General features: G+C 43.4%; 1 protein-coding gene across 1 annotated transcript in view; it reads left to right on the top strand.

Annotated features, from left to right (window-relative positions):
- CAPN3 (calpain 3) overlaps nucleotides 1-20,046 on the top strand; it is a 421,844-nt gene that overhangs the window by 232,058 nt on the left and 169,740 nt on the right. The window contains exons 7-9 of the mRNA XM_086937210.1: nucleotides 220-357; nucleotides 1,830-1,913; nucleotides 6,835-6,920. Coding sequence (XP_086793336.1) covers nucleotides 220-357; nucleotides 1,830-1,913; nucleotides 6,835-6,920 — 308 coding nt within the window. The remainder of the gene's footprint in view (nucleotides 1-219; nucleotides 358-1,829; nucleotides 1,914-6,834; nucleotides 6,921-20,046) is intronic.

Below are 20,046 nucleotides of genomic sequence, written 5' to 3'. Positions count from 1 at the left end.
GCCGCCCAAAGCATTATGCCTTATGGCAAAAGCAGAGCATTTACAGTTACTGAAGAGAATTCCTGTGCTAGATACATTTCTTTTTATTCATTCATTTATGCATACAACTCTCAATATTTCCTACTGGATGTCCTTCTTTTCTGTTTTTACAACTATGTATTTCACCTTTTTCTTTCTTCATGAACTGTTTTCTCATCTCTTTAATATTTTCACAACCAGGAAAATATGGGGGGTACCTGTGGCACTTCACCTCCAAATGATTTGGAGAAAAAGATTGCTCAATTAATTGAGAGCGTGAATGACCCCCTGACTGCCAAAGATATGAACAACGAGGGCGCAGACGGACTGCCACCCCGGGTTTGTATGTTTGCGGCAGTGACCGTACCTCTTAACCACTGCGCCACGTTGAATGAATATTTGACTTGATGACGTTTGACTGTCATTATTAGCTTATTCGGGTTATTGAGGCTGCTGTTGCTTGTGCTTGCATGTTTTAAAAAGCTTTTATCACTGTTTACAGAGTACTCAGTGTGTACTAACTGCATGAATGTGTCAATAGGCATTCATGCATTTAGTTTGAATGTGAATGCATGTGCTCCCATGATGCTCCAGTCGGTTCAAGATATCTTTAATACATCGAGGGCCAACTTGTGCAAATAAATACCTATCAGCCAATCCATTTGCACCATATTGATTCTTGTGTACTAGGGATCCAACAAACGGCATTTGCACATGTACAAATATAATTCTTGCTATGGTTACATGACAGGAAGAGGAAACAAGCAGTTGCAATGTAATAGGTCTCGCCTTTGGGACCTCATAAGTGTTTAGCTATGCAGCATATTATCTATTACATTATATTAGCTATTAAAGACATTAAAGTTTGTGGTAAATTATCACAACTGAGAGCACTCACATACCACCACTCTCACAACCCTAAGTCACTGTAATGTTAGTGAGAATGTGGTATTGCTTAGAAATGTTGGCAGAGTTCAAGCAGAAGGGTGCACACATTTCTTCATGTATGACATCAATGAATTAAGATATTATGAGTCCTAGGTAAAAGTCATTGCAGCTGATCTATAGAATTCAGATTAGAAGTGATTGACTAACAACTATCTGGATTATCAAGTGATGATCCACAGAGGCATGTATTTCTATGAAGTTCTTCTGCCCATTCCTCTCACTGGAATAGCTTTTTAGGCATAGAAAAGGAAACCTAGTATCATTAGACATCTACTCATTCATCCATCCATCCATTCCCCCCATTCCCAAAACTATGTTCCACACTCATACAACCACCAATCCAAACCCATCCACCCATCCCTTGTTTGGAGTATGTGATTGCATTCAGTAAATATCTCTATCATTTTGCAAAGTAAGTGACTTTGTAATGCACTTGTAAGTATACAATTACCTGTTATTAAGTAAAAGCAAACAGGCACTTGCATGGTTGTATGCTGGGCCATGCTTTATAACAAATATTTTCATATTGTTTAATACAAAATGTATCAGCTGGATACATTTTGTAGTGACCTTGTAATGTACTTGTTAGATTACAATGACCTGTTATTAAGGAATAGCAAACAGGCACTTGCATGTTTGTATGCTGGGCCATGCTATATACCAAATATTTTCATATGGTACAATACCAAATTTATAAGCAGAATACATTTTGTCTAGCAAAATGTCACTGTTCTGTCTATATTCTTTGATTTTATAAAAACAACTAACCATGAGCAGTCTCTTGCATGAGGCATATCTTGTTAATCTATTAAATCAACACATGGATCTCTAGTCTTAACCAAATGTCTCTCTCTGTGTTTCAGGGTCTAGTTCCAGCTCGCTTTGAAACCAGAATGGCCAGTGGGCTTGTCAAAGGACATGCCTATTCTGTTACAGGGGTGGAAGAGGTATGTTTGTATTCCATAGGTTCTTTGGACAGTCAATCCTGATCACTGATTACTTTCTGTAGTATTTGTTCATTTGACAAACTTGATAAAATCTAGGTGACAGCACAGGTATTTGATATCCCACATTTCAAAAAACATTAAAGGTGTTCCATGAATGCACGAGAAGAGGTTAATTCCCAAGTGAACGCAACAGGGGGTCATGTGAATGTAATATTAGACATTGAGACAGTAATATACATTATTCCAACATATATATAGTGTATAAAACTGACTGATTCGTCATATTTTTAACATATTTACAAAAAGGAAGTGTGTGACTGAAAGCACACGTTCTGTTTTACATTAGTAAGACACATTCCTAGTGAATATTGTGAAGGAGTTGATTTACAAGATAATATGTAAACAAACAGTGACTGTTTTCCAGTCTAAAAAAATACTGTTTTCCTAATTGCTTGCACTGATACCCATCTTAAAGTATATCACTAGTGCATGGTTTTCAATGAAGGATAGCATTGCCAAGTGATTTTCAGCATTAGTGACATTTACAGTAGATCTTCTTGAGGGTGGGTGTTCTAGCTGCTGGAGGTGTTGTGTACTGAATGGAAACGCTTAGGGTCTGATTACGACTCTGCCGTTGTGGCGCCAGGTCCACCCCGCTGCTGCACCACCAAAGCTGTGGTCCGATCGCCCACCAGATTTCCTCCTGTTTGGTGAGATTTTTTTGGGTGTTCCCACGGTGGTGCCGCTAAAAATGGGCACCGCAATAGCAACACCAAAAACAGTAAAACAGACTAAAAAGTTCATGCCGTGCAGGAACTGGGGTGCATGCACACATTTTGTGCCCCCTGTGTACATCCACAAGCGTGAGGTACCAGGGGGCCTCTATGGCCCCCTTTGTTTCCTCTCTGCCAGGATTTTCATGAAGGAGAAACCTCCATGAAAACCCTGACAGAGATTAAACTCCTAATATGCTTTGCAGGGCCGCAGCTGTCCTGCCAAGCATATTGATGCCTCTAAACCACCGCAATCCCGCTAGGGATTGGTGGCTCCCTGGCAGCTGCAGTGGGGCAATGGCAGTCCTCCCACCGCTACTGTAATGGGGCAATCAGGAGACCGCTACCGACATCCTCTCCCCCCACACGCAGGTCTGGCAGTCCGTGGACCGCCAGACTCTTAATCGCCCCCTGAGTCTTTAGACTTTTGCTTCAATCGTGTACTGTGTATGGTAGGTCAATGATTAGAAGAAATATGCTTTTCTCTTCACTCCACCTTCCACATTTATTTCAATCATTGATGTTTTCAATGTAAACTTCTCTCTGTGACAGTTTAATGTGTATTTCAGGCAATAGTTGATCAGATGTTTGTCAGTATATTGACTTTTAAATATCATGCTAATTCAATATTAACATAAAAATAATGTTAACCAAAATATCAACTACATAAGTGTATATAGGTATTACAAATTTGGTGTTCTTAACTGTATATCTATGTAGCTTGAAGGTATTCATGCATCCATTCAACGTATGGAGATCTGGAGTTAAGAATTTGTAATACCTATATGCACTCATGTCATTGATAAACATATCTTCAAATAACATAGATGTTGAGTTAATTATATACCTATGAATATCGTATTGAAATTTTGGTGACTGGTAGGCTTGCTATGATATTTTGGTAGCAAGATATTTAAAGCTTGGTTTCTGGTATCATGCCAGTTGATTTTTACACATTGGGTGTCATATTAATCACTAGACGTTAATCTGAGACCTTGGCAGAATTATATTCACAATGGTAAATTCATCATCTGTGGCTTTCCTTCCTGAGCGAGGAGCAACTTTAATGAGTGGCACAATGCAACATTTCTGGGATTGTTCCCCCCGTGAGATTCATACTTACAACCATTGATATTTGACTACTGAGTGTCTGGTAAAAAGTGTTTTGGTTCCTTACTCTGATCATACAAAAACAGAAACAGAGAATTGTTTGAAAAACTATGCACACGAGGAAAGAGATACACCTAGCTAAAAGATGGAATCATTTTAAATCTACTTTTTATGGAGTTATTTAATGAACTTAAAAAATAATTTGACTTTGTTTTCCTTGGTAATAAAATAACAGTGCATTGGAATGCTAACCTGTCCATTAATTAAAAACATAAAAGGGGCAGATGGAACCAACTATACTCAGCCGGAACAAATCCTACAACAGTTTGTTACTTATTACAGTAAATTGTATACTCCGGAACATTCTCCTGCAATAGATATTATACAAAGATATATTAAAAAGAATTGGATCTTAGAAAAAGAATCACAAGAGACGGAAAATTTAGAAAAAGATTTCACTCTTGATGAATTAAAATTAGCAATTTCTTCTCTCCCCTCTGGGAAAGCTGCTGGAGAAGACACGCCTTCCATTGAAATTTATAAAAATTTGTAGCGATGAACTGCTACCCCTGCTATGCTCTGTTATTAATCAGATAGATGTGGCTGGTGGAGCCCCTAACTCTTGGAAAAATGCTAAAATAATTTTCTTTTTAAAAAAGAACAAAACACCAGAAGAATGTGGATCTTACAGGCCCATCTCTCCGATTAACACGGATGCTAAAGCATACGCTAAATTATTAGCTATGAGATTGGCTCCACTTATGCCTAAGCTGGTTAGTCAACACCAACACGGTTTTGTGACAGGCAGAGATACAACTGCACATATTAATATGGCCATTACAGCATTTGATGTTGCCGCAGCTAATCCCACCTCACTCGGCATGGTACTACTCGATGCAGAAAAAGCATTCGACCGGGTGGGATTACCTGTGGGCAACTCTTAAAGCAATCGGCTTTAGGTCACAATTTTTAACAATAATACAGGCACTTTATGATTGCCCTAACGCTAAAATAGAATATGCTAATCTACTATCTCTTAATTTTCCAATTCAAAGAGGGACCCGCCAAGGGTGTCCTCTTTCACCACTTTTATTTGCTCTATCTATGGAGCCGTTTATTAATGCAATACAGTTTCAAGGAATTATTAAACATTTTGTTTCAGGTGCTAATACACTTAAAATTACAGCCTACGCTGATGATTTGGCTATCTATACAACCGATGTGACAGAGGCAATGGTCGGAATTATTAAAGAAGTGGATGATTTTGGGGCCGTCTCTGGATACAACTTAAACTTGAATAAAACGCAAATCATCGCAAACTATAAACCAAGCGTTCCAGTTATGGGTATCTGCCACACCGCTACTTATTTAGGCATTAAAATGACATCTAACATCAGGGACATCAAGACACTTAACTATGATCTTTTACTAAGAGACACTGCAAAGTTACTTAAGAAATGGCATAATATCCCCTTAAACTTGCTAGGACGAATAAATCTTATCAAAATGAATATTCTACCTAAATTTTTGTATTTGTTTAGGTCTATTCCTCTTTTTGTTGACAACCTTTTTTAAAAAAAATTAGATGATGTCCTCGGTAGTTTTATATGGAGTTATAAAAAAAATCGTAGAGCACTTTCTTTTTTGAAGCTTCCTTTTAGTAAAGGAGGTTTAAATTTCCCTGACTTTAAATTTTATTTTTATTCTTCCTTTATGGGTCGAATTCGCAGTCTTTTTAACTCTAACAACCCGTATTATTTTCACCAATTTATGTTAGGATCTAATTACATACAATTCCTTGCAAGAACCACCGACCCGAATTACTACAAGAGAGTGAGGTTTAAGTCCGCTAAAGATGCGGGTTTGCATATGGAATATAATAATGGATACTGATAAAACTTCACTTTACCATCCTAATCTAACACTATGGAACAATCCGGGATTACCAGGAATTTTCAATGACTCTGTAGGAAAAATATGGGCTGATTTAGGCATAACCAAGCTGGGTGACTTATATGGCTCAATGGTTTTTTTAGAGTTTGAAACATTGAAAGTACTTTATAAACTACCTGAAAATATGCTATTTAATAATATACAGATACATAATTTTTTGATTGGCAAAATGAAACTCAAAGATATAGCAAACTCTGATATTTGGATATGTTTATACGGGGGTGGGGGAAAAAAATCAATCGATAATCAGCTTGAGCTATAAATGTCTCATCCAATTTAAAACTGATGATTGTCCTAAGTTGGCGCAAAAATGGACTTCTAAACTTAGTGTGGATATATCACTGAACAACATTTCTTCTTTTTTAAATAATATTGACAAGCTTGTTCAATCATCTAGTTTAAAATTACAAGCTTATAAAACGGTTTGTCAGCTATGCTATACTCCGCTACAAATCTCTAGATGGACTGGTAATAATGTTTCAAACAATCGTACACAATGCCCGAAATGTAACTTATTGGCGGCCGACCTTGAGCATATGATTGTTTCATGCCCTATTCTGAGTACTTTTTGGAAAAATTTTGAAGATATTCTGAAGCAGAAGAGATTGATCTCTGCCCCACTATCAGCAGAGATTATACTTTTAGGCATACAACCTACTACTGCTCCATTTTAAGATTTGCTTTACATTTTGCTATCATGTGCTAGATTGATTATTGCAAGGGTATGGATATCAGATAAACCACCTCATGTGGCTGAATGGTGGTTTTTGGTTAATGAAATATATGATATGGAATATGCTTTGGCCAGAAAAAGAGGGAATCGATCATTAAAAAAAATAGATAATATCTGGGGAATTCTTTTCCCAGGATATATTTGATGTTTTATGTTAACTACTAATGAACATTGCCTTTTGCATTTGCTTTGTTTGCTTTTTCTTTGCCTGCTACACTGTAATGCACTATTTATTACGATTACTCAACTGACTCATTGGTGTAAATGTTGATTGCCTGTGTTATCAATAAAAAACGATAATAAAAAAAAAGGAATGCTAACCTGTCCTTTGTCTTTTCAAACCCTTAAAAAGACGCCATTCAAAAAAGATAAAGTTAAGCTGGTGCGGCTCAGAAATCCATGGGGGCAAATTGAATGGAATGGACCCTGGAGTGATCAGTAAGTTCCGAATAATTTTGAGCGTCTACAATGGTTTTGTTGCTTACATTTGCCAGTGTATGGTTGCTTAATGTTACATACATGTGCAGTGTTCAAAGTGTCTACATAACATTCCAAGCATTTAGGATGACAAGGTTGTCAAAGTTCTAGGGTATAATTGTTATTTAACTGATTTGATTTAACCTATGCCCTCAGGTTCCCAAGGCCAATGCATGAGAAGGTTATGTAACAATGTTTTATTTCCATTATGGTACTTCCAGCCTTGAGTATCCCAATATAATTTCTGCACTGCACATCCCAGATTGTAAAATAAATGCTTGTACTAAAAGGGCTGCTTATGCATGGACCTGGGAAACGTGAGAGCGTTGAATCATTGTCAATGGAGCAGATGCACACAAAAGACTTTCTGGATGTTCAGGAAATGTCTTGAGCAAAAGTAGATCCTTTAAAGAAATCTATTTTAGCTTAGTTAGGAAGATAGTTTATGCTTTTGCTTTGGTCTAATCACCAGTCTGTAAATGCTACATTCCGAACAGTAAGTAAAGCAAGCATGATCTAGGTTACAGGTGCAATGATGTACCAGTACATTGAAGAGTATGAGCTGCTGCATTTGGCTGCAAAATGAGCTATAATGGACCTAAGCAGCAGATGTAACAAAATGGCGCTGGGAGGTAGTGATGATGGATATAAATGTGCTTTGTTTTTAAATCTATGATTGTATATGTGTGAAATTTTTCCCTTTTCTCAGCATATATGTAGGAAATGTGTTCCGCTGTTTAACCGCCCTGCAGTTTTTGCTTTGTGATTACCTAGTTTTGAACTTTTACTGTGGGTGAGTCTCACCATCTGAGTCTCATTCATGGTAATTTATGTGGAAATGGACTGAGAATGCTAACATCCAGTGTCCGCCTTTTGTGATAATGTCCTCTGCTGCGCAGCGGAATAAGAGTTTCTGGGCTGTGTGCGGGCAGAGCATGTGAGACTACCATCTAGTTAATTCAAGTATCTGTGCACTTATAGCATTGAACAGAAGAGACCCTTCAGGGATTGGTGTTGGACTTATAGTGTGAGTGGGAATGCATAAGGTACATCTGTGGTGATTACTGGAGAGGCTGTGTCCCACTGCATTATACCTTATGGGTGAAATCTGCACCACCACAACAGTTTCTTAAGATTCACTGTTTGCAGGTCCATGATCACATTTGTGATAGCTGTGCTCTTTATGGCACTTGAAGAATTACTATATTTCTCTATCTCAGCAATAATCAGATTCCAGGCCACTGTCCCCTAAATGGGCTAAGTTGATTCGTTTTCTGGCCAGCTGGAGGATACAAGGCCTTCCCACACAATAAAGCCATTTACTGTGCTTATCCCAGTTCCTGAGAAATGAAAAGGTTGGGAGAAAATCTGCATATACTAATTAGCTCTTTAAACTGCACCTGGACCAGAGAAACAAAGAAGGAAGGCCGGACCTTTGAATTTAAACACAGGAGGTGCTGAGGCTCAGTGTAGGTCTTGCCATAGAAGACTTCAAGTTATCAGGTTTAAATCTCCAAGAATGCTGTGAGTGTAGAAGTAGAAATGGAGTGACAATGTTGCACCCATAATCGGGCAGAGGTGCCCACCATACAAAACTTTCCAACCCTCTCAAAAATGCCTGAAGGAGAGAGACATTTTAGACCTCACTGCACCTGTGAGCGATAACCACCAAGGAATGCCCACTTGGAAGGAGAAGCTACGAATATAACCAAACGATGGGAGAATCTAGGTATAGTAACTATTGGTGACTTTTTTAACCAAGACGGAAGTATAACGTTTGATGAACTGATTGTTAAATATCAAGTATACCCCTCCGAATATCTGAAATTTATTCAAATATATACAGCACTAAAACAATATATTACAAACATAGAACTAAAAACGATACCATTTATAGACTTGATGCAAAAAAAATCAACCAGAATTAGCAGCATATACGAGATCTTTTTGAATAATCACCCAGATGATATAGAAAAAATAGAAACCAGCTGGGCGAATAAACTTAACAATCCAAATGTGGACATTGACATGATTCTGCAGCTCTCTACAAAAGCTATATTAGCCAGCAATCTCAAAGCTCAGATCTATAAAACAGTTTACAATTTATATCACACACCATCTAAATTATTCTCCTGGGGTAAGATTGAACACGATAAATGCCCAAGATGTGCACTTAGCCCTGCAAACCTGTTACATATGTTTTGCGAGTGCTCTAAGTTAGATCAAATTAAGGAAAGCATCATTAAATTTTGGACAGAGATATTCGGTCACGAAATCAAAACTACACCAACCCTGTTCCTACTTGGCTATGATAGTTCTTTAGAATTCAATAACTCAGAAATCTATACAACTTATATAGGCACTGTCATATATAGAATTATTTTAGCAACTCGTTGGAAGGATTCAGGGGCCCCAGTATTTCAGGAATGGCTGAATAGGCTACTAGCTATATATAAACAAGAAACGGCCATCTACAAAGTTAGAGGGAAAAAATCTAGAATATATGGGGACTTGGTCTGGTCATCAGTAGCAAGGTGGTATGAACGACAGAGGGACTAAAATCGTCAGTTATTTTCACAAACTTACTATGGGATGCATGATTATAGAAACTCTGAGAATTGAAAAGTTTTATTTTGATTATACGACTGCCACATTTTATGTGTATCTTATGCTAATCCCATATTATGAAAATTTTAGAGGTCATTTTTTCTTCTTTTCTGTGTCTTCTTTCTTTTTTTTTCTCTTTTTTGATTACTAATATGTGAAATTCAATACCGGTTTGACCTTGTATTTTCGAACATGCTCTAATAAAATTAAAAAAAAAAAAAAAAAAAAAAAAAAGGAAGGAGAAGCTACCTGATGCCACAGCAACGATGGACTGAAGGACTTTGTCTCCAGGTGGCATTCAGAGACGGGGAGTTTCCTCCTTATGCCGCCTGAGAAAAGTAGTGGAAAAGTACCTGATGAGGATGGTGGAGGGATCACCTGATACTTATGTGCACTGGTTCCTCACTTTTCTGACACACCGGTGCTCTGCAGTACCCAGGGGGCAGTGAGGCATGGGTAGTGCAGTAGGAAAGGTGGTCTGCTTGTTGGCTGTAGAGAGGATGTGGAAGATACATGGATAGAGAATACAAAATTTTCTAGCTATCGCGACAAGAATTTTAGATTCTATTAAGGACACGGAGGCGAGGATTATGCTTTCTCATTTCTTTACTGCAACAACAGCAGCCAATGAAAATGAAAGTACACATGTAAAAAATAACATTTCTCATGAGGCTTTGAACCACGCCTCTCTTACAACAACCAATCACAAAGGTATCATGTCTATAAATCCAGGAGATACTAGTCCGGCCTCCTCTTTCTTTGCGCGAAAGTCAGTAACAGTCTCAACACTCTGAAAAGTTTAATACTGCAACAGAAAACAGATCCAGCAGAAATCCCAACGGAGAAAAACTTGAACAGAAAGGAAAAACCATCCTCCGGAAGGAGCGGCAGCCAAAGCACCGGCCATCTTCAACTCTTGTTGGAGTCATTTCCTAGAACATAAAAAGGAAGTTTGAGAAAAAATTTCCACCACAACCTAGATCGTTGTAAGGGTGGGTAAAACAGTTAGGTAAAATCACGTAAACAACAACAGTTGTATAACAGTCCCAACGGGTGGGATAATCCTCGCCTCCGTGTCCTTAATAGAATCTAAAATTCTTGTCGCGATAGCTAGAAAATGTTGTATTCTATGGCAGGACCGGAGGCTTCTGATTATGCTAGTTCAAAGCTCACATTAAAGCTCGTCAATCACAGCATCAGAAACATGAGGAATCAGTTTGTAGTAAAACACCTTGAACATTGAATCTGAAGACCAGTCAGCTGCCTTCAGAATGTCCTTCAAGCGGGAACCCAATAAGTAAGCCTTAGAAGCCATTGCACCCCTCGCAGAGTGTGCCCCATAAGCAGAAATATCAATGCCGGCTTCCGACATGATCCACCTGACCCATCTGGCTAAAGTAGCAGCAGCGACTGGCTTGAACGGTTTTTGAATAGATATTAATAACTGCCCCAGAGGATCTGCCCTGTGTACACTAATACGCTCCTCATAACATTTAAGACATTGAAGAACACACAGCCTGCCGTTATGAGGAAAGGCAGGATAATCAACTGAACGGGACATGGTCTTAGTGCGTCTAGTAATGACAAAGGATACACCTTGGGGTGAAAACATCCTCCCAGCCAAATCCAGAGCTCTGACATCCGAAACCCTCCGACATGAAATAAGGCACAACAGCATAGTAAGCTTGGCAGAAAGCTGTTTCAACGACAAATCACCATTATCGGGCCAGGATTCCAACAGATTCAGAACCTTATTAACATCCCACATGGTGGAATACCTGGGCCGAGGAGGGTTGGCCACACTCACACCTTTAAGCAACTTACATACCAAGGGATGCATCCCCACCGGCTTACCATCTACGTGGTCGTGACCAGCTGAAATAGCAGACCTAAAGTTGTTCACCGACCTATAGGCCAGGCCAGAAGTCGCACACTCTGATAAAAAATTCAGAACCTCTGTTATATTTGATCCCACGGGATCCACCTGTTTTGAAAGGCACCAACCCACCCACTTCTTCCACGAAGAAGAGTATTGTTTTCGGGTGGAAGGAGCCCACGCTTGCTGAATAAAGCTGGAAGCCTCTCGTGAAAGGCCTGCAAGGCGTTCATGTCTCCGGAGAGCGTCCATACCATTAGTGACAGCTGGTTCTGCAGGACCAGGGGGTGGCACGTCCCCACTGAGTCCTGCAGAAGCGTCGGGAAGACTGGGAGCCGGAAGGGAAGGTCTATTGACAATTCCAACAGTGTGGGAAATCACGACTGAGTCGACCAATAAGGCGTTACTAGCACCACCGTCGCTTCCTGTCGGCGCAGTAGCGCCGCCACTCTCGGGATCAGTGCAAACGGTGGAAACGCATAATTCCTCTGTTGACCCCAATGATGAAGGAACGTGTCCGTCCCCAGGGCCATTGGGTCCGGTCTCCAACTGTAAAACAGGGGAAGATGGGTATTGAGGCGCGAGGCAAACAGGTCGATCCGACACGAGCCTCGTAGCGACATGATCCGGGAAAACAGCGATGGATGGAGCCTCCAATCGCTGGAGTCCCGGAGAAATCGGGAATGCCAATCCGCTACTTGATTGAGTTTCCCGGGAAGGTATTCCGCCACCACGGAGATCTTGCGATCCAGGCAGAAGTGCCAGAATTCCTTCGCAATGTGCACCAGCATCCGGGACCTCGTCCCGCCCAATCGATTGATGTATCGCACCGCAGAGGCATTGTCCATCCGAAGGAGGATACAACAATTGCTCTTCAGCGGTGAGATAGACCTGATGGCAAAGGACCCTGCCAAAAGCTCTAGACAATTGATGTAAAGTGATAGTTCGTCTGCCGACCACCGTCCTCCTGTGGCAAAGTCGCCGCAGCGAGCGCCCCAGCCCCACCGGCTGGCATCGGACTCCACCACTACATCCGGGGCCGTGCCGAATATCGCTCGGCCGTTCCAGGCTGACATGTGGTCCAACCACCACTGAAGCTCCTCCCTGGACTCGGAGGAGAGAGGGATCAAATGATCGTAGTGAAAGTTTCTCTGTAGGTAGAAGATCTTGAGCCTCTGCAGGGCTCTGTAATGCAAAGGACCGGGAAAAATGGCCTGAATCGACGAGGCCAGAAGCCCCACAATCCGTGCCAGAACCCTCAAAGAAATCTTCTCTTTGGCCAGGGTAGCTGTGATTTCTCTCTTGATCGACCTGATCTTCGGCAAAGGAAGGAGAAGCTGTGCCGAGACTGAGTCTATCAGGAAACCTAGGAATTCCATCTGCCGATCTGGTATCAGCACCGATTTCTTGGTGTTGATCACGAATCCCAGATTCTGCAATAAGGACGTCGTCCACTCCAGATGCGTGTGAAGGAGGGACCGGTCCTGTGCTAGGATCAGCATATCGTCTAGATAGACAATTAACCGAACCCCCATCTCCCAGAGGCGGGAGACCACCGGCTTGAGTAGTTTGGTGAACACCCAAGGAGTCGAGGACAGCCCGAAAGGGAGTACCTCGTAACAAAACCAACGCCCTTTCCAGGGGAACTGTAAAAACTTTTGATGTGATGGGCAGACTGGGACCGTCAAGTAGGCATCTTTCAAGTCCAGTCTGACCATCCAGTCGTTCTCCAAGAGAAGGTCCTGCAAAAGATGGATGCCCTCCATCTTGAAGTGTCGATACGTGACAAAGGGGTTGAAATCCCTCAAGTTTAACACGAGGCGCTGTCCGCCTCCCTTCTTTTGAACAAGAAAGACGTTGCTGCAGAAGCCTCCCGGCCGGAAGGGTCCCGCAGCAATGGCCTGTTTTGCCAAAAGCTCGTCTAGTTCTGAGTCTATAAAACTCTGTTCGAGATGGGAAAAAAGGAGAGGACGGGGGGGAGGGCTGAATGGGGCAAGACACCATCTCTATCTCGTAACCCTGGACGGTCTGAAGGACCCACACATCTGAAGTGAGAGTTGCCCAATTCTGGACAAAATGGCGCAATCTTCCCCCCAAAGGAAGTAAAGGAAGGGTGAGACTTACCGGAAGATTGGTTATCAAAGTTTTTGTAGCCTCGATTGATTCCTTTGTAGCAGCCCCTGAAGCCGCGTGATCGGGACGGGTAAAATCCGGCTTGATCCGGTTCCTGCGTATACCCTCCTCTACCCCGTCTAGGGGTGTAGCCTCTCTGAGGACTGGGATTTGAGTAGCGGCCGGTCGAGCGTCCTCTGCCCTACCAGAGACCTGCAGAACACGTTTCAGCGATGCCTGAGACTTGTCCAAAGAAGCAAAAGTGTTCACAAATTTTGCAATATCCTTGACGAAATTATCCCCAAACAACTGTCCTTCCGCCAAAGGACCCGGCTCCGAGGAAGCCAATTCCACCAGTTGGGGGTCGATCCGGAGAAGGACGGACTTCTGCCGTTCCGAGGCAAGGGCGCAATTCGCGTTGCCCAGCATACAAATGGCCCCCTGAGCCCAACCCGCCAAAACCTCGGGGTGTATGGCGGCACCAGTCTCTTGCGCCTGCAGGGCCAATTCCAGGATCTTGGCCAATGGGCCCGAAAGGTCGAGGACCTTATCTTGGCACGCTCTGAGCGCGCGATCAATCCCTTTCTTCGGGTCTTTTTTATACTTTTTAAGAAAAGTGGTCATGGAAGGGTCTATGTCTGGAGTGAGAGCCACTTTATGGGGCAAATCAGGGCGCGGGCATTCAGATTTCAGGCGGGCACGAACCTCCTTGTCGAACCCCTTGCGGAGATGAGTCTCCAGATAGGTCGCCACCGCCGGAGGGGGAACCCAGTCGGATGACCTGGGGTGAACAATGTCCGTCGGGTCACATAAAAAGGGAGTGGGAATGACCGGGGAATTGTGTTTACGCTTCTTAGTGCGTTTGCGCGGAGCGGCATCCGAGGAATCGGTATCGGTGCCAGTATCCGTTGTGGTGATAACCAGGGGGGACGTGGGAGGAGGGGTAACAGGCTTGTCTAGGGATCGAGACTCCTGGGACTTATAAAGTTTGTCGTAAGACTGGGCATGCGGCCAGGAAAGGTCAAGAGCCGCCTTCTTCGGGGGAGGGGGGTGAAGGGGATCTTTGCCCGGAACGGGCATCGGCTTACCCGGGACTAGCAGATCCAATTTCTTGGCCAGAGGGGAGAGGGCCGAGGAAAGGGCTTTATCCAATTTGGCATCTAGTTTTTTGTCTATGATCTCCTCCATGGAGTCCCCTTCATAGAATTCCTGTTGTCCCTGAAAACCATACGCAGCACCCTCCTCTTCGCAGTACTCAGTGTCTGCCATCGCAATCAGGAATCCGAAATTCCAACTCTAGTCCCCAGCGGGAAGCAAGACCAGCCCGAGCAAGGGCGTCGAGGTTGGGGGGTGCCAGGCGCAGGAGCCGGAAATACCATGGAAAAAACAAGAGCAAGGCCAAGTCCCACTCTAGGACTAACGGAGGAAAGATGGTGGCGCCTGAACCAAAATAAGCTGCCAAAAAGCACAGAAATCGCCCACGGCTCCTGGCCCAAGCTGCGTCGATCCCCACTTCAGCCGGGGGCAGAGCGTCGTTCTGGCACCTTCGAGAACTGCGCGTGCCAACACGGCGTGCGCGGGCTCCCCGAGACGTGCGTAAGGCCTCAACGGCACCTACGTACGCTCGTCCCCGAGGGGGGGGCTAACCCCTCACTAATGCGGCTAGCCGAAGCCTGTGCCGCGGCAACGACGACTGGAAGTCGAGGGAAGGGATCAGACGGGCCTAGGTGCGCAACACGCGCCACCACGGGGAAGCGGGGAACGGAGCGAAGCTCCGGCCCCAAACTAAGAGTAAAGCGGACAATGCAGGAATAAAACAATGCCAAGAAAGCGTAAAGCGATCAATCAAAATATGCAATGTACATAAATAATCAAAGACCATAGTCAACGGCATTAACCAATGTATAGGCATCAAGCATAAGTAATATAGTTAACATGAAAGAAAAGAGCACTTATCTGGGCTGCGGAGCAGCAAAGAAAGAGGAGGCCGGACTATAATCTTTTGGGCCGAGCCTCCTTTTAATTCATTATCACATATGAGAGTGCTTTCAAATATGTGCATGTGTTGAGGATGCATGCTGTTCAAAAACATTTGTGTATGTTATAATAAACCATATTATTCTCTATCTTTAAAAACAATTAATCCACATGTAGTGTGCACATGGCAGCTTACTTGCTGCTTAGTTCACTTAAAGTATTACGAAAAGTAACTTTTAAAAAGTTACCTTTTCCTTGCCTGAAGTCCTTGGAAGCAAATTTGCATTAGCCTGCCCGCAGCTGCTCAGGCAGTTCTTGATCTGTAAGATGAGTGAACACTGCTCCCAGAAAAGACCAGGCTTTGGCCTGGTGGCAGTATGGACTGGATGTGGGGCATGTGATACTCATCAGCTCAGGAAGGACAGTTGGGGTGAGGCCAGGAACTTTATTAACTTGCAAGGGACAGAGGTGCAGCCTGCCCATTCATAGGTTAATGTCCAGGTAGAAATCAAGAACGAAAAGCCTTTGTCCCCAAGGCCTAAAGTACATGCGGGCTCTGAACCGAGTGCGAGGGAAGCTGATCCCAGAACCAGGTTTGAGTGGATGCATGACAGAGAAGGGCTCATTTCCCCAGACACACCCCTGACTAGCACACAAATAATATCCAGGGGGCAGAAGACCTGTGTCATCTTGGATTTATTTTTAGAACAGTGCAGTGGAGATAGATTGTAGTAAAGCAAACAGAATGTAATGCAAAAGTAGGAAGGGTTTCTTTTGGGACCTTTTCTTCTATATGTTAGGGAGTGTCCAGGATTCCTCTACACCCATTGGCTAGTGGAAATCTACATTTGCTGCAGAAAGAGGAAATAACGAGGAGAAATAAACATATTACTCCTCGTTACGCCTCCCCTGGGATGGCGTAACATTTTGTCGCATTCCCAGATCTACTACTCATGGTAAAACTGGGAATGCGCCACAATCCCTGACTGGATGAGTGGAAACACCCATGATTCACCTTAGGAACCCCTTCCCAGGGCAGAGTAATGCAAAACATTGACTTGCACTGCCAAGTGTTACTCCAGAATTACCAAGCACCGAAGAAGCCACATAAGGTGGCCTTGCATTGCTTGGTACATGTGACTTTGGTCAGGCCCGGACTGACAATTGCGGGCACCGGGCATTCCCCCGGTGCGCCGCTAGGGTGGGGGCCGGTTTTGGGCTACTGGGGGCCGTTTTTGTTACAGGGCCGTTCATGCAGCACAGCTGCAAAATCGGCCTTGTAACAAAATCGGCCGAAAACCGGCCCCGGCAAAGAGCTCGGTCGCTCCCCCCTGGAGGGCCGGCCGAGCACTTTGCCGGGGCCGGTTTTGGTTCCCAGTCCGGCCCTGACTTTGGTGGTGTGAGGCATATGCAAGGGCAACGCACCACTATGATAAATCTGCCCCACAGTGTTTTGTGGTACTGTTTTTCCTTAAATCTTTAAAAATTAATATCTCTGCTTGGTAATTTTTGTCATTTTGGTGTCATTGTTATTAAAGCGTGCTCTACATTTCCAATTCGGTTTGGAATTTTTATTGTCATTATGTCTGGCCCACTACATAGATTCCAGGTGGGTTGATCTTAGATTAATTTTGGGACTTGGGGGTTCATTCTGACAAATACGTCTTATTATTCCTTGAGGTGGGCGACTGCCCACCCCAATTAGTAATCCACTTTGATACAAGTGATATCATCTGAAGAGCAATTATTGTATTTTACATTATGATTATTTCATGATATATGTGGCATATATTTTCAGGGCTCAGCTCCTGCATGGGTTCCTAGAGTCAAGCCAGACCTTCGTCTCGGCTCTTCCTATTAATTTGTTGGTGCCCACCTCTAGGGAGGTGGTGATCCTCGACCCAGGTCCAGGCCAAGCAGACATTAAGAAGAAGGTAGACAAGAGGCCAGCCTGCTTATGAAAAATAACTCGCACCACCAACCTCACGTGGTATGCACATGTAATTACAATGTTGCTATGTGTAAATATGTACAAGTGTGTGCCTCTGCAATGCGGCAGACAGCACAGACGATCTGGCTTAAGTATTGTGTTCTTGACACTGATTTTGTCACCTCTGAGGCCAGGCAGTAGTGGCTGGTGTGCTGGACGAGCAGCAGGGCGGGGGTTTGGGGCAGGGGTGGTATAAGTGTTGCGGTGGGGAGAAAATGTATTTAAAAAACTTACCTGCAGCCATCCCCGCCGCAATTATCTTCATCTCTTCACTGCAGAAAGGGAAGGCACCGGCTCCCAGAATGCCCTACAGCCAATCCTGAAGCTTCTCTTGCGCATGTGAGCAACTTCAGGATTGGTCTAAGCTGCCTCGATTTGCGCTCCAGGACAGACTGTGATTCTGTTGCTGCTCTCTCCAACCCAGATGGGTTGTTGGGTTTGGAGAGCTTTCAGTGCGCATGGCGGTTTGGCCGCCTAAGACGGCCGGCCAAACTGTCATGCTCAGTGCCAACACTCCCAGGCCCCGCCCACAAGACTCGGCAAGAAAGGAAAAATAAAACTAGTGTTAATTTTATAATTTTATATTTGCTTTCCTACCTTTTTAGTGGGGGTGCCGCTGAGGCCAGGTTTCGCAAAGGCAGTGTTAGGGGTTGCAAGGGACAAACCAGGGGTCACTTCTGCGATCTTTGGTGAACCTTAAATCACATTCAGCTTGCTTTATAGAAATATATGTAATGAGCTGCAGTTTTCTGAGCACAGATAAGTGAAATTACAAACGTCCTCCATTTTAGGTACAGAAGAAAAACAATATAATTGTAAAAACCTTTTTTAAAAGCTTTGCTCTCAGGCTTGGGTCATGGTATGTAACTTCTGTTACCACTTGAATCAGGATTATGAGTTTTGTGGTTTTGTCATACCTGTTTTATACTGGTTGCTATAAAACCACATCACCTGTTAGTTTTTGGTTGGTCGAAGCTGCTTGTATTTTATAGAAGAGAAGAAAAAGGCCCTGAAAATATGGACGCTAGAGAATTTTTGTTCGGTAAGTACCAAAATCCAGATGTTATGCCCCCTTACTTGGGTAGAACTTGTAATATGCACTAATGATCTCACGTGATAATGTTGGAATTTACTGGAAGTTATGTTTATCACCTATAAAACGGGGCACCCATAATGAGGGTCTGTGTCTTTTTCTAAACGTACACTTACATTTAATAAAACCTGCAAACTTTAGCGCTGTATCCAAAGACAAGTGAGGGACATATTATATGTATTTGTAAAGCGCACGTTCACCCAAAAGGGTATTGTGGCACTGAATGACAGATGTTTATTGTTACCCAACTCAATGGTACTTATTTTATCGACCTCCTCAGAAGGATGAAAGGCCGATTGGACCCACCGAGATTTGAACCTGTGACTATGAGGTCAGACTGTAATACCTGCTGTGTACAGGGAACTTGTGACTGTTTTCCTGAGCACGCTTCAGTAAGCATTCTAGTTTAGAATGCGGTGATGTAAGTGGTCTTTGGAATGTAAAATATGTGTTTTACAGTTTAACGGTGTTTGGGAGTGAAGGACCAATTGCGCATCCGCCCTCCACTACTGAGTACTTCTATACATTAAATAAACTCCTTTTAGTTCAACTGTGACTCGTGTGCATTCGGTTACCTCAAACTACACTGTTTGCCAGCCTTCAGCTGCCTGGTGTAAATATACCTCTGTGCCAGTTGTTTCAATGCTGGTGACTGGAGTCTGTATTACCTCCATACCTGCTCTTCCGTGGTGGTGACAGGAGACAATTTCCAGCAGTTTTGCGTACACTCAGTTTTGGCCCATCCAGGGGCGGCCTTAGGCATGTGCAAGCTGTGCACCTGCACAGTGCCACCAAACCCCAGGGGCCACCACACCAATATATATCATTAATATTATAATCCTCTGAGGATGGATACATATTTGCGTGGCGGCCCCTGGCAGGGATTTAGCAGCCTCTGGCTCTGTTCCACTTCCAAACACCCTGACCCCCCCCCCCTCTTCACTGGCCTCCGCACTCCACCCCGCACGGACCCCCTCTTCCGGGGCCCCCTACCTACGTTCCCTGCCCAGCGCCACCATGAAGCTAAAGCCGCCCCTGGCCCGTCTGACGATTGACTGTAACCCTTATATTGACTGCCTTAGTGGTGGGCGGAGAGAATGTTCTTTTCTGTTCGGCCTGCAGCGGCAGTTAGTGTAGTGTTTCTGTAATGCACCATTGTGTGGAGAAATATGGAACGCAGCTATTTTGTGCGGACTAGTGCGTTATTCAACACAGCTTCAGTTGGCGTCCTACGTGCTTCATTTTGTTATTTATTGGCGTTACAGTGCAGTGCTCTAGTATTTCCGGCAGTGGCATTTGGGAACAGGTTGAGGAAGGTTTTAGCAAATTTTAGGCAATATTGTGTGCAGTGATCCGCACACCCATTTTAGAGTATGTAGGTGTTTTAAAGAGTATGCGTTTTGTTATGAGCATTACATTTATTTGTCTGGTG

Source organism: Lissotriton vulgaris, chromosome 9 (assembly GCF_964263255.1).
Source record: "Lissotriton vulgaris chromosome 9, aLisVul1.2, whole genome shotgun sequence".
Lineage (NCBI taxonomy): Eukaryota > Metazoa > Chordata > Amphibia > Caudata > Salamandridae > Lissotriton > Lissotriton vulgaris.
Note: the sequence above shows the minus strand (reverse complement) of the source record. Positions and strands in the feature narration are given on the sequence as shown.